At 48.0% G+C, this 18,627-nt stretch overlaps 1 protein-coding gene across 3 annotated transcripts in view; it reads right to left on the bottom strand.

The window, feature by feature from the left end:
- Positions 1–18,627, bottom strand: part of FGF12 (fibroblast growth factor 12) — a 315,529-nt gene that overhangs the window by 78,299 nt on the left and 218,603 nt on the right. For all 3 annotated transcript variants that reach the window (XM_032777343.2, XM_032777342.2, XM_032777341.2), the window contains exons 2-3: positions 11,264–11,374; positions 3,265–3,368 (exon numbers count right to left, since the gene is read on the bottom strand). In XM_032777343.2, coding sequence (XP_032633234.1) covers positions 3,265–3,368; positions 11,264–11,374 — 215 coding nt within the window. The remainder of the gene's footprint in view (positions 1–3,264; positions 3,369–11,263; positions 11,375–18,627) is intronic.

Genomic DNA, 18,627 nt, shown 5'->3' with positions numbered 1-18,627 from the left:
GGCAGTCGTCCTGCTAACCCCTGACCATTCTGGGGGATTCTGAGTGTAATATCGGATATAATGTAATCAGAGTAAAGCTCTCAGCTGGAGGTACTGGGCCAATTCCTCAGCTGGTGTAAATGGGCAACGTCCCATTAGGCTGTACTCATCTGGCCCACTAATTGTAAGTGAATTTGTTTGACTGAAGAGAAGGTTCCTCAGGTTTTTAAGGCACTCCACCCTGCCTCCCAGGTGTCAGCAAGAGAGCCTTCTCTGCAGCCCCTGTTTGGGGCTGCTGCTCCTTAGCTCTTCCTGCATCATTAGTCCTGAATTACTTCCCATATCTGCGGATGGAGCTGGTCAAAACAATGGACACAATTCTGAGAAATTCCAGAGACATTTTTTCCCCCTTTCTGTCCAATTTTTCAGACCAGCTCTATTTACAAAGCTCTTAACTGCTCGTCCTCCTTGTAATTCTTTTACTCTGACAAGAATTCTGAACTCTCGCTGCTCTGAAGGGCCCCGTACAGAAGTAGGTATTCTATTGTGCACAACACCACGTCTGTTTAAGTCACACAATCCATGTACCCTGTAGAGTTTATCTCAAAAACTAATTATTTGTATTATCGCAATGCCCAGGAGACCCAGCCATGGATCAGGGCCTACTGAATTCAGTGGTGTGCAGACAGATCGAAATCAGGAGGTTCCTGATCGCAAAGAGGTTGCAATTCAGTAAACCATTGATATTGTTAAGCACACCAACAGTAATAATACCAACACCAAGCTCTTATACAGCTCCTTTCACCCATGGATCTCACACTGCTTTACAAAGAAGGTCGGTATCACGGTAAATTGAACTGATTTATTTAAAGGGACACAACCGATTAGACTTAATTTACACTTAAATGTACTGAGCTGTGAAGGAAAGGGATGTTTCTGGCATAATCAGAGAGCTGACTGATCTCTCTCTCTCTTCGTCCTGACAGTTTTGAAAACTAACACATGATCCCCAAATACCCAGCCACACTAGCATGAGGACTTGTAATTTCCTAACAGTGAGCTCCACCAGGCTATGGCAGAGCGCCACAGGTAAGACATGAGAGGTAGCTGTGCTGCACTCCTGGGTACTGGACTGCATCTAGTTTTGGACAGCACACTTTGAGAAAGATGTGGAAAGCCAGAGAGAATCCAGGAGAGCAACAAAAGTGATAAAAGGTTGAGAAAACCTGACCTATGAGGAAAGTTTGAAGGAACGGGGCATGTTTAGGCTGTACTGATGTGGCTGTGCCACTGTAAGATTGCTCACGTAGCCACTCCATGCTGGCGGGAGAGAACTCTCCTGTCGACACAATTAAATCACCTCAATGAGCAGCTACATCAGCAGGAGATGCTCTCCTGTCAACACAGTGCTGTGCACATGAGCACTTATGCCAGCACAACTTATATCACTCAGGCGTGGGGTGGGGGTTTCCCCACCCCTGAGCGACAAAAATTTTGCCAGTATAAGTGGTCGTGTAGAAATTGCCTCTGTCTTGAGAAGAGAAGGCTCAGGAGGAACCTGATAACAGTCTGCAAATAGAAAAGGGATGCCATAAAGAGGACTGTAATCGATGGTTCTCCGCATCTACCAAGGGTAGGACAAGGAGGAATTGGCTTAGTCTGCAGCAAGTTTTCAAGAACACATTAGACAGAAGACCTCTCTGGGAAGGGTCTAGCTACACGTAAACATGCCTCCTCAGTGGCAGGGCACAGGGAACAGACTAGGTGACTTCTTGAGTTCCCTTCCAGCCCTGCACTTCTGTGATATTATCACCTCCCAAGGTAAGAAGTGGAAATAACAATTCTTTGAGTGGTTTAAAACTGGAGCGCTTTGTCCTGTTGAGATCATACTATAAGGAACAACCCTTAACAGAGTGAGGGGGTGACAAGGCAGTTTACACTCCGAACTGCTCAGACCGTGATTACAGCATGCGAAGAGGCTAAGCCAGGGTCTGAGCTCTGATCCCACAGTGCTTACACAGGCATCCACAAAGTGATTTTATCTTGCAAACAGAACGCCACAGAGGAAACTACAGAAGTTGATTGACAGCTGCTAGAAGGAGGAAAATATGCATAAGAGCCACAGACCCACCAGACACCTTGTACTCATTGGGAAAGCTAACGTATTCCACGGTACCATATTTTCTCCTTCAAGGAGTGAGACACAGGTTCGCATTCAGTCCTACAGTCTGGCTCTGACAAGAATTCACAATATTCCAGCATGGTGGGAAAAGACAACCCCAGAGCTGTTTCGACCCTCGAGAGAACCAACCGTGCTATCCTTCGGTTGTGAGGTAACTAGAGTCAGGTCTGCACCAGCAAGTGATTTAAGTGCCAACTTTGGTCCTAGAGGTTATGGTGATAGCCACATTACAGATCAATTAGCCAGATACTGAAAACCGAACTGTGCTATTTCCTATTCAGTGGTCATATCCCCAATCCAACCCCCACCCCAGCCACACACGTTTTTAAGTCAGAGTAACAGCAGAATTACAGTACTCTGGATCCGCACTGGATTTAGTGAGGTCAGAGTCTGGCCCATACACTCCACAAACATCTGAATGGAAGGGATGGAAAATGTGTCAACAACAATTTCCTTATCGCATAGCACTAGTGTGAAGTTATTTCAAGCGTAAAATATTTCTAGCAAAGAGCTGCCTTATTAAGTAAATCATTGTGAATCAACGATTTACTTCAAATGAGAATCTGATGAATAACCTCATGCTTTTTAAAGCCATCTAAGAAAGTTACTGGCGAATTAGTCAGTAAAATTGTCTCATAGATCTTTTGTACTGTATTAAAAAGACCACTCATATACAGAGACATTCTGCTCAGTTACACTGGGGTAAATCCAGAATAACTCCACTGAAATCAACACAATTACTGTGGTGTGGAGAACAGGACCTATTATGATCAGGTTCACTGGTGTATATCAGGGGTATCTTCTGTGAAGGCAGTGGGTGGTCACACCGATGTAAAACCTGACCAGATCCAGCAGATTCGGTAACCTAACACAGCAAGACCTGAGTTAAGCGACCGTCCAAAGGAGCAGACATGTGACTTCAACTAACAGTCGAAGAATACTGTCCTGGAACCACATGGAGATACTCTGAGGTCGTTGCTGAAGACAGGGAAGAGTCTATTTAACAGTGGGCTCCTCCTGTGCCAGGCTGTCTGAAGTATTCCCAACACAGCAATGGGATCAGAAACTAGCTCTGAAATTGCCAAACTGGGCAAGGTACTTACTGAGCTGTAGAGATATCCCTCACCGTTCATGGCGACGTAGAGACCTGCTTTCACTCCCTGGATCGCCACCACACGAAGGCCCACGGGAATTAGATTGAAGAGAGCTGCAGTTGGAAGAAGAACAGAGGAAAGCAACTGTTACTGAAGATCGTCTTTCCCTGTGGCCTATGTTCCCTGTTTTCATTGCTCTCTAGTACCCCACCCCTTTACACAAGAAGCAGAGTTACAAACATCTCCAGGGACTTGCAGTTACAGGGAAGGGTCTGTAACTCGCTCGGAAGGGTGACCTTAGGGATGGTTGTAAAAGTTCCAGTTCTCACTGTATCCCAGAAACCTGCATCCATCTACTCACTACTAGCCGAGCAATAAAGACTCTCAGGAGGAGCCATCCTGGACTCCAGTGTCTCCATGACTTGAGTCCTCTGAGCCAGGCAGCACGAAAGGACAAAACCCTTCAATGCCCCTTTTACTGCCACCCTGTTGATTGAAGCATCGCAGCCACTTCCTCCCCAATACGCTGCAAAAGGTAACTATTGCTGGATGTCACACAGCCACACAGCCACTTGTCAGAGAGGCGACCTCTCCCTCACGCACGAGAGCATTTTTGCTATTATTTGTAAGGTAACAGGATCGGAAAAGCTGCTGGTATTATCATATTAAATGTCGATGCATTAATTGTTTCTACTATTGCTACCTGTAATATGGGCAGAACTGAGATACCCCAGCTGAGATCAGGGCCCCACTGTGCTGTAGTTGGGGTCTGTAGGTGCTACTCTATGCACAGTAAGAGACAGTCTCCACCCCAGAAAGCTTACAGTCTAGCTAGACAAGACAGAGGCTGGGACAGGACATGGTGCCACAGAGAGATGAAGTGATTTGCTCAAGGTCTTACAGGAGGTCAGTGGAAGAGCTAACAACAGAATCCAGGTCTCCTGAATGACTGCCATGTGCCCTACCCATTGGACCACACTGCCTCTCCCCATTAACCAGCAACATTTCAGAAACCTCTAGCCATGGCCCAGTCTAGCTTTTCCAGAACCACAGAGATACTGCTCAGTGTCTCATGACCTTCTCCTGCCAGCAAGGAGTCCAAGTCAGGGATCATCCCTCTCCAAGAGCATCTCCATCTGTTGGCCTGGAGGAGTCAGAAAATATCAGCTCTCACACACATCACTTTTGTGGGAGTTAGTACTGACTCTCCTAAACTTTAGACTAGGGTAATCACTGGAGCGGTGGGGAGACGAATTAACAAACACTTCACTGATAGGCTGTTTTATATTCATTCATTCATTCAAAAGGCGTCTGTCTGAAGTGCCTCTGTAGCGAGGCAGTGTGGCTCCCGTCCTCTCCAGGGAGGGTCGAGCCCCATCAATCATCCACAGGGGCGGGACAGCTGGGCGGAAGTCCCGCCCCTCAGAGGGTCAGGCGGCGACCCGGAAAAATAAAAGCCGGGCCCCAGCCTTCAGTTGGAGCCCAGCCGCCGTCAGGAGCAGACGTGCCCACCGGCTCTCGTCACTGGGAGGCTGCTGAGGCCGGAGGCTGGGGCCAGGAGCTGCCAGAGCTTCCCCCGCGGCCGCTACGACGAGGAGCCGCCGGAGCTTCCCCGCGGCCGCTACGACGAGGAGCTGCCGGAGCTTCCCCGCGGCCGCTACGACGAGGAGCTGCCGGAACTGCCCCGTCCCTACTACGGCCCTGAGGAGCCCCCAGACCAGGCCTGGCCTGCGTTTCCAGACATACTACCGGACCTGCCGCCCAGCCCGGACTGGGGGAACCAAAGGTGCTGGACGTCCCCGAAACTGAGACCCCGGACCAGGAAGGAACAGAGGGGGATGTTGGAAGTAGCCCGGGGGCAGCTGACCCAGTCAGGCTGCAGAGCTACCCCTGCCCATGTCAGTGTGTTTCGGTCTGGATCCCCACTGACCACCGCTAGCGGTGACAGCCGCTACCAGGGCCCCGGGCTGGAGCGCAGAGGAGTGGGCGAGCCTGCGTTCCCCCTGCCACCCGTCCCCGGCTGGCAGAATCCCCCTCTCCCCGGCCTAAGGAGGCCATTGTAATTGAACTACTGTAGCTGGGCCCCTTTTGACTCTGCCACTGCTCTGCCTTGTCCCAAAGGGCCAGAGCTGTTTGTACTATTGTCACTGTGTTTGGTGCCCCGCCCGAACCAAGCGCTGGGCCCCATTTGACTCTGCCACTGCTCTGCCCTGCCCCAAAGGGCCAGAGCTGATTGAACTATTGCAACTGTGTTTGGTGCCCCGCCCGAACCACGGGCTGGGCCCCCTTCTGACTTTGCCACTACACAGTCCTCTTCACAGGGACAAACTTCCCAGGGTAGGACTGCGGGTCCAAGGATCGGACCCTAGACGACTGCGAGGCTGGTGTGGCTCCCCTCCTCCCCAGGAAGGGTCGAGCCTCGGCAGGAACTCGTTTACAGTCTCAAAGGGGTTGGAAAGTTCAAATTAGTCCCAGGGGGGATGTATCAGTGGGTAGATGCAGGGGCGATGCTCAGTGATCAATAGCATGCTCTTTATCACATGGCTTTGCAGTTTATTGCCTAGCGATTGCCATAAGTATACGTAATCATTCAAGTTATTTTATAGATAACTGATATAATTGTACAGCTAGTAAATCACTTTGTAAAGTGAGCACAGAACAGTGGGGGCTTTGGATGAAAGGTGATATCCAGATGCCAATCATCTTTTTCATCTCCCACTGCCCTGCTCCCTGCTCCCTTCTCCCTAGGAAGCCTTCTGTGCCCCAGCACGCTAATAATTCAGTGTTACTGTGACACAGACTGTTAGTGCCAACCCTGGTTTAACAGAACTGAATAATTCAGACCCAAGTCAGACTAAGATTTCCCAAGAGACTTTGCATTCACACATGCTGGGTAGGACACATGGCTTCAGCTGCACCAGGAGAAAACAAGTACTGCAACACACCATAAACCCCAAGAGTCTTTTCCACATGATGCCTATGAGCCAGTTGCAGAGACTGCGCTTGTTTAGACTGTTTTACCAGAGAGACAGTTTTCAATGACCTCCTCTCACACACCCAGAAGGTCACTGGAGTTGCACAGCTGTATGAGAGACAAAGCATTTGGGAATTATTTGAAGCACTATGGGAAGGCCAGGTATGCCATGATGACATTTGCAGCAGGTCTGCCTAAATTTAAGAGGAATAGCTCTCTTTCAGTGGGAAAACAGACACTACAGACATGCTGCCGGATACAGCCCCTTTTCAGAAAGCCAGCCTACCACTTCTGAAAAGTTCATGCTGAAATCCCACTGAAGCAAATGCACATGTTTAAGTGGTTTCCTGAAGCAGGAGGGCTTCAGTGGAAATCAGTGTCTAAAGTTCAGCCTCAATATGGGTCTTTGCAGATCAGGGTCTATGTGATGCTGTAGTCTCCATGTTCAGGATTGGTGCCAGTTTGCCAGTTCGACACACTAACACTTCTCACTGCTGTAACTATATCAGTGTTGTGCAAATCCTTCACACAGGCTCCTCCTGAGAAGTTCCCTTACCTAGGCAAGATTTTATTGCCATAGCTTTGGTGCTACAGCGATGCTCCAAAGCCTTGTTTAATTAACAACTCTATTTATAAGCAATCGCCCACCCCTCTCCTTTTCTTTTTAAAAAACTGAAAAAAATGGAGCATATCACTACAGATAATGAAGACAAACAGCCGCCATTATTCACTGCCTACAGTTAATTTGTCTTACACAGAAAACTTGCCTCACAGACCATTCGTTTGGCAGTTTGGGTGACACCACCCAAGATCAATGAGGCAGAGGATCTGCACGGAAACCTCCCCCCAACAGGGTAAATCATAGACTATTCCGTGTAAGGAATCATCGCTGTGCATTAGGTGAGCAAATCCTGGGACCGGGAGGTGGCAGAGCTGTTCTGGAAAGAACCTCTACAAGAGCTCTGGATGCCTGGCGGGCATCAAGATGGTTTTTGTGACTAAAATGTGTTTATATTCCGGGTAAGAAGCTAGAGGTTTACCTTGGTATCAGTCCAGAACAAGGATTTGAAACTGAAAGCTCTCGTATGGCCAGGCAGACTGAAGCAGTCCTACTGAAGTCATTGGGCCCGATTCTCCTTTCAGACTGGAGGAAGCCAGGTGTAACTGTATGGAGGTCAGTGAGCCAGTTACCCCACTGGCATCCATGGAGCTATGCTGATTTACCTCACTTGAGGATCTAGCCCAAATAATTTAGACGAGTAGAAGAGTGAACTGAGACAAGAATGAGGCCCATTGTGTGACCCAGATTCTCAGCTGGTATGAACTGGAGTAGATCAATCAAAGGAGCCATGCTGATTTACATCAGCTGGGGATTTGGCCTTGTGAGTGCAAGATGAAGCATTTACCTGGAATACACTATGTAGGGGATCTAATTCACCCCTCTATTACAGCAGAATTGTGCTGGCATATCAAGGGGTAAAACAGCTCTGGCACAGAACTGGGGCCATGGAGTCATGAACCAGACCCAAGAGCGATACTGATCAGTCTAGGAAAAGATTATGCTGAGCAAAAGGGGGGGAAAAATCAACACAGCACAAATGGTGACAGGTGACCCTAACAATCCTACTGACCAAATTCAGGGTAGTAACATGATGATATTCATAAGATAGATATTGGCCCAAGTTCTCCTCTTACGGGGTAACCCCATTGGCTTAAATGGAGATACACTGGTGTAAATCAAGAGTAAGTGTGAAAAGAATCTATCCCACGACTTTTAACTTGATAGCGTCACTTTAACTCCATGGCCTCAGCAGCAGATGTACGAAGGGCTGTTTTGCTGGATGCCAGTTCAATGGCTGGATGCCATTTCATCTTGGCTTCTAACTGTATTCAATAAAAAAACCAAAACAAAAAAAAACCAAAAAAACCCAGCCTCCTGAGTTTCCCCAAGAACAGACACACAAAGTGGGCACCAGATAGATAAATTAATTTTAAAATAGCTTAAATATTAGCAGTTTCTCTTTATTTAAATAACTGGATTTTCATTACAAGTTTTAATTACATCGGATGTGTAGAAGGGACGTGTCTCATTTCATTTTAAATGTTTACCTTGCCAGAGTAAACCCACATATTGTATTCTATGTAAAATTAGCTCCCTTTCCTAAAGCTAATCAGCCTGCCCCTTACAGAATGCAAAGCAGTGATGTACGGAACATCGCGTTCCTTTACGTGCTTAAATTACAGACTCCATGCAGAGTCCATCTAGATTGTCCCCCTGCATTCTGACAGGTGAGAGTGAATCAGACCCCACCCGTGGGCTATGGTTGTGCATTTTGATTCCTACATTGTGAATTTCAACCCTGAGCAGAAGAGACACAGGGTCCCAAGCACTGTGCGAGTCCCATTACATGACCCCGATTTTCTGACGCACCCACAAGTTTCGGGTGTCCAGCTTGATTGTCAAGGGTGTGGAATACCCAGGGCTCCTGCTGGATTTCAAATGGAGTGGCGAGTGCTCAGCACCGCAGAGACTCAAGCCTACCTTGTCTCAAACTGGGCACCCAAAATTAGCGGCTGTTGCTGACTATCTGGGCCTAAACCCTGCTCCGGCCCTCTGCACTGGGGTGATCACCGTCAGTAGGGTCTCTCGTGCCAGTCTGGGCCACGACAAGACAGCTCTCCAATATTTATCTAGATTCATCCGAGTTTCAGATTTAGCCCATTATTTTCTTGTCCCATCCTCACTGACGGATGCGAACAATTAATTCCTGTCTTCTCTCCCAGCCCTGGGCATGTGTGTTGACAGATATGCCTTCTGAGCCTTCTTTTGCCCTGACTGAAGATACTAAATCCACTTAACCTCTCCCATAAGTCATAGGGCCCAATCCTGAAACCTTTACTCACTGGAGTAGTCCTTGCTTACATGAGCAGACCCACTGATGTCCTCCCATGAGTCTGGCCTGCTTGCAAGTACGGGCTGCAGGACCAGCCTCTTCACTTATCAATCCTATTTGCATTGTGAGGCAATGGCTGCAAAATTCTAATGACCTGGTGCACCTCTTTCATCCTCTGATGTAAGCCAGCGTAGCTTCCCTGAAATCAAAGGCACTACACAGTGGTAAAACCCCAGTGAGAGAGCAGAATTGGGCCCTACCCCTTCCAGTGAACTACTGCTGTGTGTCTGCTGAATACAGCCTTTGGATTGGGGGGGTGTTATTTTCAATAGGGGCTGTTTTCCAAATCTTCTATTATTTCAGATGCTGTCCTCTGGAAGCATCGCTTTGTGACCTGGTTCCCGAAGCAGAAGGTAGGACTCTAGCTGTGCTTGAACCGTTGCTGAACGGAGAAGAATAAGTGCCCTACCCGTGTTAAACGTGCTCGCCCTGCCATGGAAACCCTGCCTACCACTCACTGTTTTGGGCACAGCATAATGTCACTGACAGCTATTCAAATTGTACTCTAGTCTGAGGGCTCCCCACCACCCGTAGGACGCTTCCTGTGGAACTACTGCTTAGCCAGCATTGGAGCCAACAAGCCCCACTGACAGCTCAAACCCTGCAGTCCTTACTCAGGAAGGACCTCCAGTGGGTTGGCCAGGAGTTCTGTCTGAGGAAGGATGACAGGATTGATTCCTGGATTAAGCAGACTGGATTATCCCTCCATAAGAGTACATCTACACAGCTGCTGGACGCATGCTTCCCAGCGAGGGGAGACAGACGCCTGCTAGCGCAGTTCAGGCTAACACGCTAAAAGTAGCAGCATAAGCAGGGATAGCACACATGGCAGCGTGGGCTAGCCATCCAAGTACAACCAGGCCCGAGCCCCCGGGTACGTATGTGGGTGGCTAGCCCAAACCACGGCCCAGGCATCCTTATCGAGCCTGCTATTTGCAGTGCACTTGCAAAGCACAGCTAGTACCTGTGTCTACCTGCCCTGGAAAGCACCCTCCCAGCTGTATTGTACATGGACCCTTAGTGGGGGACTTTATCTTTGTTGAGTCCCCTCAAAGATCAGCTTCTGCTCCAACTATTAATGATTGAGAATTCCCGTCCCTTTGGGAACAGGCCAGCCGTGAACGCGGCTGCAGATTTCAGACTCCCAGAATAGGGACAAGATTCAGTCCTGCCCTAGCTGGTGCAGCTAGTGAGAGCTAAGGTACTGCCACCTGTTGTCAGAAGGACTCCTGGGTCCCACAGGGAGGGCAGAGTTGATGCCATAGATGGCACTTTGCATCTCCTCTGGGGTCTAATCCTCCAGCGTGGTCTCAACAGGAGCTGAAGGCACCCAGCACTTCCCATGACAAAAATGTTTTGTGCCATCTCTTGCAGAGGGCAACGGGACATTGGGGAGTGCTGATGTCCAATGTGCTCTCCCGCAAATGACAGAGGCTTGCTGACCGCCGCATGAAAAAAAATCAACATCAAACTTTACTCCAGACCCTGCCATCCATAGAAGGATCTGGGTAACTTCTGTCAGCCTCTAAGTGTGGGGTGCTCAGAGGACTCTTTCCCTGGAGACAGGCTTCTCATCACTGCCTACTGCAGAGTCTCTTCGGAAGCAACTTATAATGGCACGGTCAGAGATGAGGTACTGGAATGGATAGATTCTTGGTTTGATCCAGTCCGGCAATTCCTGTGTTCCTGAGTCTAGTTAGGTTTTAGATGTTTTCCCTGAAGATCACTTTCCTTTATCCCTGAAGGAAACAATCCCTACATCCTTCTCCCACACACATAGCATCTGTGCAAATATCACTCCTCTCTCTTCTGGCAAGAATTCAAACCACGCGTTTTTATTCTTCTCCCCACCCCAGATGGTTGTTGGAGGTTAGAGAGAGAGGGAAAGAAAAAAAAAAAACCAATGTGTGAAAACAATGAAGGAGAGATTTAAAGGGGAAGCGTCGATGGAAATAAACTGCTGAGAACAGCTGGCTCCTTCCTAATTTGATCTTTTCAGAAATGAAGGCTTACAAGTGAGACCCACTAGGTGATGCATTTCATTTATCATCTGATTGCAAAGAAGGCTAATTTTCCTTACTGTAGTCGCTGTTTTCGTCCTTGGTCCCATCAATCGTACCATCTGGGTGCATCTGCAGGAAGTATTCCTGCTGGCTGAATAACCTTGTCACAATTCCTTTCAGCTGGGGTTCTACAAAGATAATAATAAATATTAGATACACAAAATATACCAGGAGTGGCAAGAGATATCAATTGCTCAGGTACTGTAAACTCCTAAGTAAAAAACCCAGTATTCTGGTAGATACGTTCCTGTGGTTCCTTACATGTTTGATTGTAAAGCAGGCATATAAAAAGGAGCTCAGGTGAAGGTAAATAGAAACCACACTGTTAATACAGCACTGGGTGAAGAACTGAAGAAAATTCATTTAGAAGAGCTGCCTTATTGCAAGTCATGTACATCCTCCTAACCTTCAGATCATTCCATCATGTATAAACCACAGGGGTTCCCAAACTGTGGGTCGGGACCCTGTTTTCATGGGGTCACCAGGGCTGGCGTTAGACTTGCTGGGGCCCAGGCTCAAAGCTGAAGCCCAAGCCCCACCACCCGGGGCCAAAGCCAAATCCCAACGGCTTCAGCCCTGGGCAGCAGGGCTCAGGTTACATGCCCCCTGAAGCCCTGGGGCTTTGCCCCCCCTGCCTGGGGCGGTCAGGCTTGGGCTTTGGGTCCCCACCCCGGGACAGCATGCCCAGGCTTCAGGCCCCACTCCTGGGGTCATGCAGTCATTTTTGTTGTCAGAAGGCGGTCGTGGTGCAATGACGTTTGAGAACCGCTGACATATCACCTCTTTACCAGAAAAGCTGGTTTAGAAATAATGTAGGGAGTTATTAAAATGATATTAATACTATGATTATAAATTAATATGAATAAAAGCAAGTTACTAGTGACTTGAGAGGAAAATATCCAGTGCAGTATATCATGATGAAATCAGTTTCATGGCTTTGATGTACCAAGTGAGATTGTTTAAAAAGCCATTCTATAACTCCGGGCAGGCTGTGTCAGTGTTTCCATTAGGAGGCCTTGTTTCCAACAGTTTACCACTGGGCTGTACAAATCTCCTTTGAGAATGACATGAAGAGCCCAGGGACACTGCACTCCTTTTGCAGACAGAGTGTCCGTGGACATCTCCGGACGCTCTGAATGCACGACAGCAGGAACAGATCATTAGTGTGAAAGGGCTCAGCTTAAAATCACTTTGCCAATTTAAGAAGAGAACAGCATCATTTTATAGTTTGTGGCAGGAATGCAATTTTAGAACTAGTGAATGTGGTCTTCTACAGCACTCTGCTTAACAAAGTGACTTTGGAGTGTTAATTCTAGGCAGCGTTCCTTGGTATAATGCTGTTGCTCTTCTGAAGTAGAGGTAGGAAGAAGACGATCATTAAATAATTATACCATTGTGTTTAGAGTGTTTGCCAGAATGATGTCCCTAGACCACCAGTTACCCAGTACCTCATGCTGCAAAAGGAGACATAATTGTATTGTCACTGCAGTAAAATCAGAGCTAATTCCTAGTCTCATTACAAATCTAACACACCTTCTGTCAAGCCTGGCTCCAGGTTCAACATTTATGAGCTTTCTGGCCAATCCCGGCCTAGTTTCGAGTCATCTTAGGCTGATTTATGGTTTTGAGTGGTATTGAGATGGGTCTTGCCATTTTTGCATGTTTCCCCATCAGTTGAGATCTAGCTGGAGTTTTTGGGTCCAGCCCACTCCCCAAATTCACAGAAAACTGAAAAGAACTAAGCTACCAACATAAGCTGCCGAGTTTCTCACAGCCCTAATAAAATCTGATAACAATGGCGTGGTTCCTGTCACTTCACAGTCTGCTTGGGCTGCCTCTCCCCGCAGGGACATCTGTGCTTTGTGGTTTCCTCTGACATACGATGGCGGAGAAGAACCTCCACTTATATGGGGCATGTTCTATACATGAGGGAAAATCCTGCCCTGCACATTCCAGAGCTGCCATCTGCACTTGGGCTTCCGCACACTATGTTTAGGTTGGCATTTCTCAGTGAAGCAGTGGGATTTTGATCAGCCTGATTATATCTCAGGTAGGCACCTGGACCTGTGAACACTTACATCTGAACTAAATCCTAAAGCCCTGAATGCTCAGACCTGCACACAACAAGCATAAGCCTGGTATTCTCCTAGGGAGATTCTCCCCACAACCCAGAATAGATTAGAGGTGGGGGTCGGGGGGTGTTAGGGACACATTAGCCTGTGATGAGAGCAGAGGGTGATCCCTGAGTCCCAAAGAGAGTCTCTCCCCTTCTGTTTGAAAGCTCTGGATTTCTTGCAGTTTGCTCATCATTACTCACACCTGCCTACCGCTGATTTAACAGTCCTGGGCACAAAAAGCTTCTGCCTGACTACAGAACAGGTGTAGCTCTGGCCAGTGCAGGCTCCCCCACGTGGCCTGGCCAAGGTACCACAAACATGATCTGGGGGAAGCAGCCCCAGTGGTGGAAGGCAGGCAGGCTGAATGGAGCGTTTGTTGATTGACCTATCTACCGAGCACACCAGCAGAGGAGGCAGGGAGAGTTAAGAAGACTGAGCCAAGATATGACCACTCACTTCTTTGACACAGGCCATCAAACAGTCATCAGCTGGTAACTGCACCCGTTACTAGCATCCAAGGAATGGATTGGAGCTGCAGGCCCAGAGGCAGCCCCTGCTTGTGTGAACCTGAATTTGACCATATATTTTGGACTCATTTCCTCGTGCAGCAACAAAGATTGAACAGGTAATTGTACTGCAGCTTGCTCAAGTGCTGCTGTCCCTTATGCTGCAGTCATTTTCAGGGAAGGCTGTTAATTTGTGGGGAATATCTCAAAGGCAGCACATCGTCCAGTTAAGGTGGGGGGGGAATGGCTGAATAAATCAGTGCAAGAGGCAGGTCATGCATCAGACAATAAACAATGTGAGCCCGTTTGGGAGTTTAGCGAGAGGGAAGGATACTGAAAGAACCTTCAACTCTGGCCAGGCTGGTGCCACAATCAAACATAGGTTTAATATTGTAAGTCTCTTATTTGTCCAAAACTCTTTCAACAATATTGCCCCAAGCTACAAGCACTAAAAGAAACATACGGTACAAAGAACAGAATCCAAGCACACACCAGGCCCACCTCCTAAAGGGCTCACCTAATTAGGTTCCCCTCTGCACCTCATGCTTTCTCCAGGGCCTGAACTGAAACTGACTTTCCTCTCTCATGTCTCTTATTTTATACCCTGGCGCGGGGGTTCCCAGCTTCCCCTGCTCTTAAAAGGGACAGCGCCTTATAACACACTTCAACACAAAATTCCTTCCTATCACTGAGCGGCACAACTCTGCACACCCTCCTGTTTTGCTTCCAGATCAGCTTTCCTGCTCTGTGGAAATGGAATGGGATTTATGTGGACAAAACATGCTCACCGGTGACTTGGCTTGCGGCACTCACGCTCTAGTGCGGCAAAGCAAATGCATTTAAAAAGACAAGCTTTACCTCCCCTTATTTCACTGTGTCGATGGAATAGATTTGAGAAACTCTCTGAAACTAACCACCGGATTCGTGCAACAGGGAAGAAAGCCCATAAAGACAAGACCATGGATAGGGCAGCAGAGACTTAGCAACCTTCTCATGAAAAGGCAGGGACTGGCTGTGTGGAGCAACTATTTGAAACACTTTGAAATGGCATCTGCTGAAGTGATAACCCTTAATGAGCAAGAGAGGTGCTCTAATACAGAGAGTAAACACAAGGTCCAGGGCCCACCTGCCTCCAGGCACACTGTGATTATGTAAATATATTACAGTAGCACCCACTAAGACTGGAGCCCCATTGTGCTAGGGGTCGTACACACATATAGAGAGAGTTCCACTCCGAAAAGCTCACACTCAAACTAGGCAAGAGACTCCAAGGGCAGGAGGAAAAACAGGATCAGAGAGGGGAAGGGACTTTCCCAAGGTCCCCCAACAGGTCAGGAACAGAACCCAGGTCTCCTCATTCCCAGCCCAGCACCCTACCCACTATACCACACTAGAGCTCTGGGCTCTCCCATTAGATAAGAGATTTCACCTACATCAGCATTGAGAATACTGCAGTCTATCAATCCTGCGGGTCTCATTTAATCCCACCCCTCACCCACTGCCTCGTGGCGCTCACCAGCTTGTCTGCTGGTTCTCAGAGCCCCATGATCAGGTGAGTGCCCTGCACAGCTGTCAGTTTCCTACCAGTGCATTAGTCTATATTTCAGGTTCCCTGCCCTTCTTGTGTGCATGGGAATCCCAGAGAAGGCAATGGGATTTCTGCGCAGTGAGCTAAGGGAGACTCTGGCCTGTATGCTATCAGTACTGTAAGGCTGCTACACTTCAGGACACCAAAACTAAGGGCCATATTTTGGCTGCTCTTCTACAGATGCACACGGCTCAGCACCTCCCCCTCCCCGCTGCACACACACTCCTTGCACTCCTCTCCAGCCGCTGGCCAGAATCCTTCACTTCATGTGCCCACGAGAACCCGAAACAGAAAGACACAAAGCAGGATGTTCTCTAAAAGCAGAGGTGCAAGAGCGCAGCAGTGCTGGCTGAGAACCCCAAAGGGATCGTCTGTAGTGCCCCGTTTGCCCCCCACCATGGTCATAACTAACAAAGCCTTGGTCTGTCTAACCCAACCATCAGTGACCAGCAACACTGGGGCAAACACTTCCTCTTATGGAAAATGCCACTGGATCTCTGATTTGTACATATTGGATTTCCCTATTAATCAAGGCTGAATACAGAATCTACCCGAACGGTGGGCACTGTCCGAACTAGAAAACATAAGGAAGATAACTGTGTTTAATACAAAGACGATAGCTCATCTCAGTTGATTGGACTCTTCTAGTTGGCATGCATACTTTCACCTTTTCATGTTCTCTGTATGTATAAATATCTCCTGTCTGTGTGTTCCATTCTGTGCATCTGAAGAAGTGGGCTGTAGCCCACGAAAGCTCATGCTGAAATAAATTTGTTAGTCTTTAAGGTGCCACAAGTTCTCCTGTTCTTTATACAAAGAGAAGCACACTCAACCACACCACTGTATAACAACACCCAGCTGACAATAGCAAATCGCAGCCCACAGCCATCAGTACAACATAAGCTCATACACAAGAGAATAACTCCAGGGACAAGGAACATCACTCCACTGCCAATGCCCCCAAACCAGCTCAGCCCAGTCCTCCCAGCACACCAGATGCCCCTTGATGTGTGCCCTTAAGATTAACTAATCTGAGCCCTGTGAGACCATGCTGGGGAACTGAGCTCACGCTGAGCATCCATCACAGAGGACACGGTGCCAGCAACCCCACTCCCTGCCAGTTCAAACAGCTTCTCTCATCACATCTCTGTACTACTGCCTTGGGGGAAAGAGGTGAACCAGGCTCCAGATCACTTAGTGGTCCAATATCCAAGCAGAGGTGATAGGACCCTGGTTATAGGAGGCGCCCAGCCCCCTCATACAGTAAATTGCATGGAAGTCAGTTTCTAGCTCAGGAAGATGAAGGGTTAAGTCGCCCTTTCTGGGATTTGAACCATTGGTCCCAAAGAGTCTTGGTGATTCATACGTGATGCTGACATCACTATGTAACCCCTCTGGCTCATCTGGCTGGTGTAGAACTGCTGCTAAATTCTGTCCCGAAGGCGTCTGCATTTCAGTGGTGGGTGAAGTGATCTCTGTCCTGAGCATTTATGCTCATAGCGCACACACTCTGAGAAAGTAGATAGAACATATAAATATTTCTGCTGGAAGGTTGCAGCATAACACTACTTACTCCTTAGAATTCAGAGCAACAATACCCAAGACCAGAAAACAGAAAAGAGACAAAGTAGGCTGCTCTCTAAAAGCAGAGGCTCGACTCACCTTACCTTACTTTAAGCTGGTTTCCCTCCCCCCAAGCACCTCCCCCACCCACATACACACTCTTAAAGTGATATCTTGCAATTCCAACAGTGTCCTCAATACACCACCTGGATAGCGCACTCTGTACGTGTTGCGTCTTGAACTGAAACTATTAAGCCTTTGTTTTCTGTGACTAAAAACTTTAAATACCTAAGGACTCTGCTGCCTCCATGGACAGCCAGCCATTGTGTAGGGCGAAGTGCAGAGTGTTAGACAGGAGGGAGAGAGTGTGTGTGCTCTCATAGGAGAGTGAGTTCTGGTCTAGAAAAATAGCGAAGAACCAAGAGCAAAAGTGCTCTGGCTGAAAGTCTGTGTATGAACTCAGTGGAGGGGAAAATGTAGCAACATTATCAGAGATTCCAAATGCAGGATTTCAAACTGGCCTTTCCTGAAACCCGCTGCTCAGCAAAGAACATTCATCTAGCAAAGGGGAGCATTTCCACTGCTTATCGGCACTGAGAGGATGCTGAATATCCTTTGTGTCCATGAAACAGTTCTGCAGAGGATGTGACGGCAAACACTCCAAGACCTGTACTACATCTCGGGAGCACAACTCACCAAAACATTTTTTAAATAATTGTTTATGGCAATTAAACATTTTAACCTGGAACTTACACATTCCATTATTCTCATTTTCCTCCATTCAGGCTGCAGCTGTCAGAAGGGGCAGTTGATTTATGACTCACCCAGGCAGCTCCCAGCTCCTTAACACACCAAAACTACCATTCAAGTCAGAGCATAAACGGCTTCTAATTTACTTATATTAACTGCAACTTTAAAGTGCCATCACAGAAATCATTTTTACCCTCCCCTCTCCTAAAAAGTGATGATTCCAGAACACTTGTTAAAACTAAACAACAGCCACGTACCAGGAAAAAGCTAGTGTCAAACGAAAGTGTTAGCGAGCGTTTATATTAGCATATCAAGAAAATCCGTCTGTGCACCCAATGCAGATTGCTATGGTGACAAGCGTCAGCACTGAACCCTGGGAGAGATGGGAACAGAGAGAGGATAATTGTTCTCTCCCACTCCAGGAACTGCTGGGTTCAGCAGTGAGTCGAGATTAACGGTGTGGTAAGTGGTTGGTTTCAATCAATATATCAGCATCACTGGAGCCACAGCGCAACTTACCGGCAAGCTTTACTGAACCACAAAAACTGGGGACTTCTACAGCGGAACCAGGTACTGCACTAGTGCAGGAGTCCGTGGCCCTGCACCTTGTGTAGCCGTTCGCACTCATGTGAGGTGCTGCCAACTCAAAAATGACCGCACAATATGCAGAGAATCAGGTTGCAGCTTCCTTGACACCAGGCAGAGACGTTGCACCTCACAACACATTCACTGTGAGGTCAAGGTATCAAATCCTTCTCCCTGCAAGGGGTTGATGCTGCAAGGCGCTGAGTGCTCTCAACCCCCACTGCAGTCAGTGATGGTGGAGAACCCTCCCGGTGGGAGCGAGGAGAGGAAAA

Source organism: Chelonoidis abingdonii, chromosome 8 (assembly GCF_003597395.2).
Source record: "Chelonoidis abingdonii isolate Lonesome George chromosome 8, CheloAbing_2.0, whole genome shotgun sequence".
Lineage (NCBI taxonomy): Eukaryota > Metazoa > Chordata > Testudines > Testudinidae > Chelonoidis > Chelonoidis abingdonii.
The sequence above is the reverse complement of the archived record's forward strand: the minus strand, read 5'-3'. Positions and strand labels throughout refer to the sequence as shown.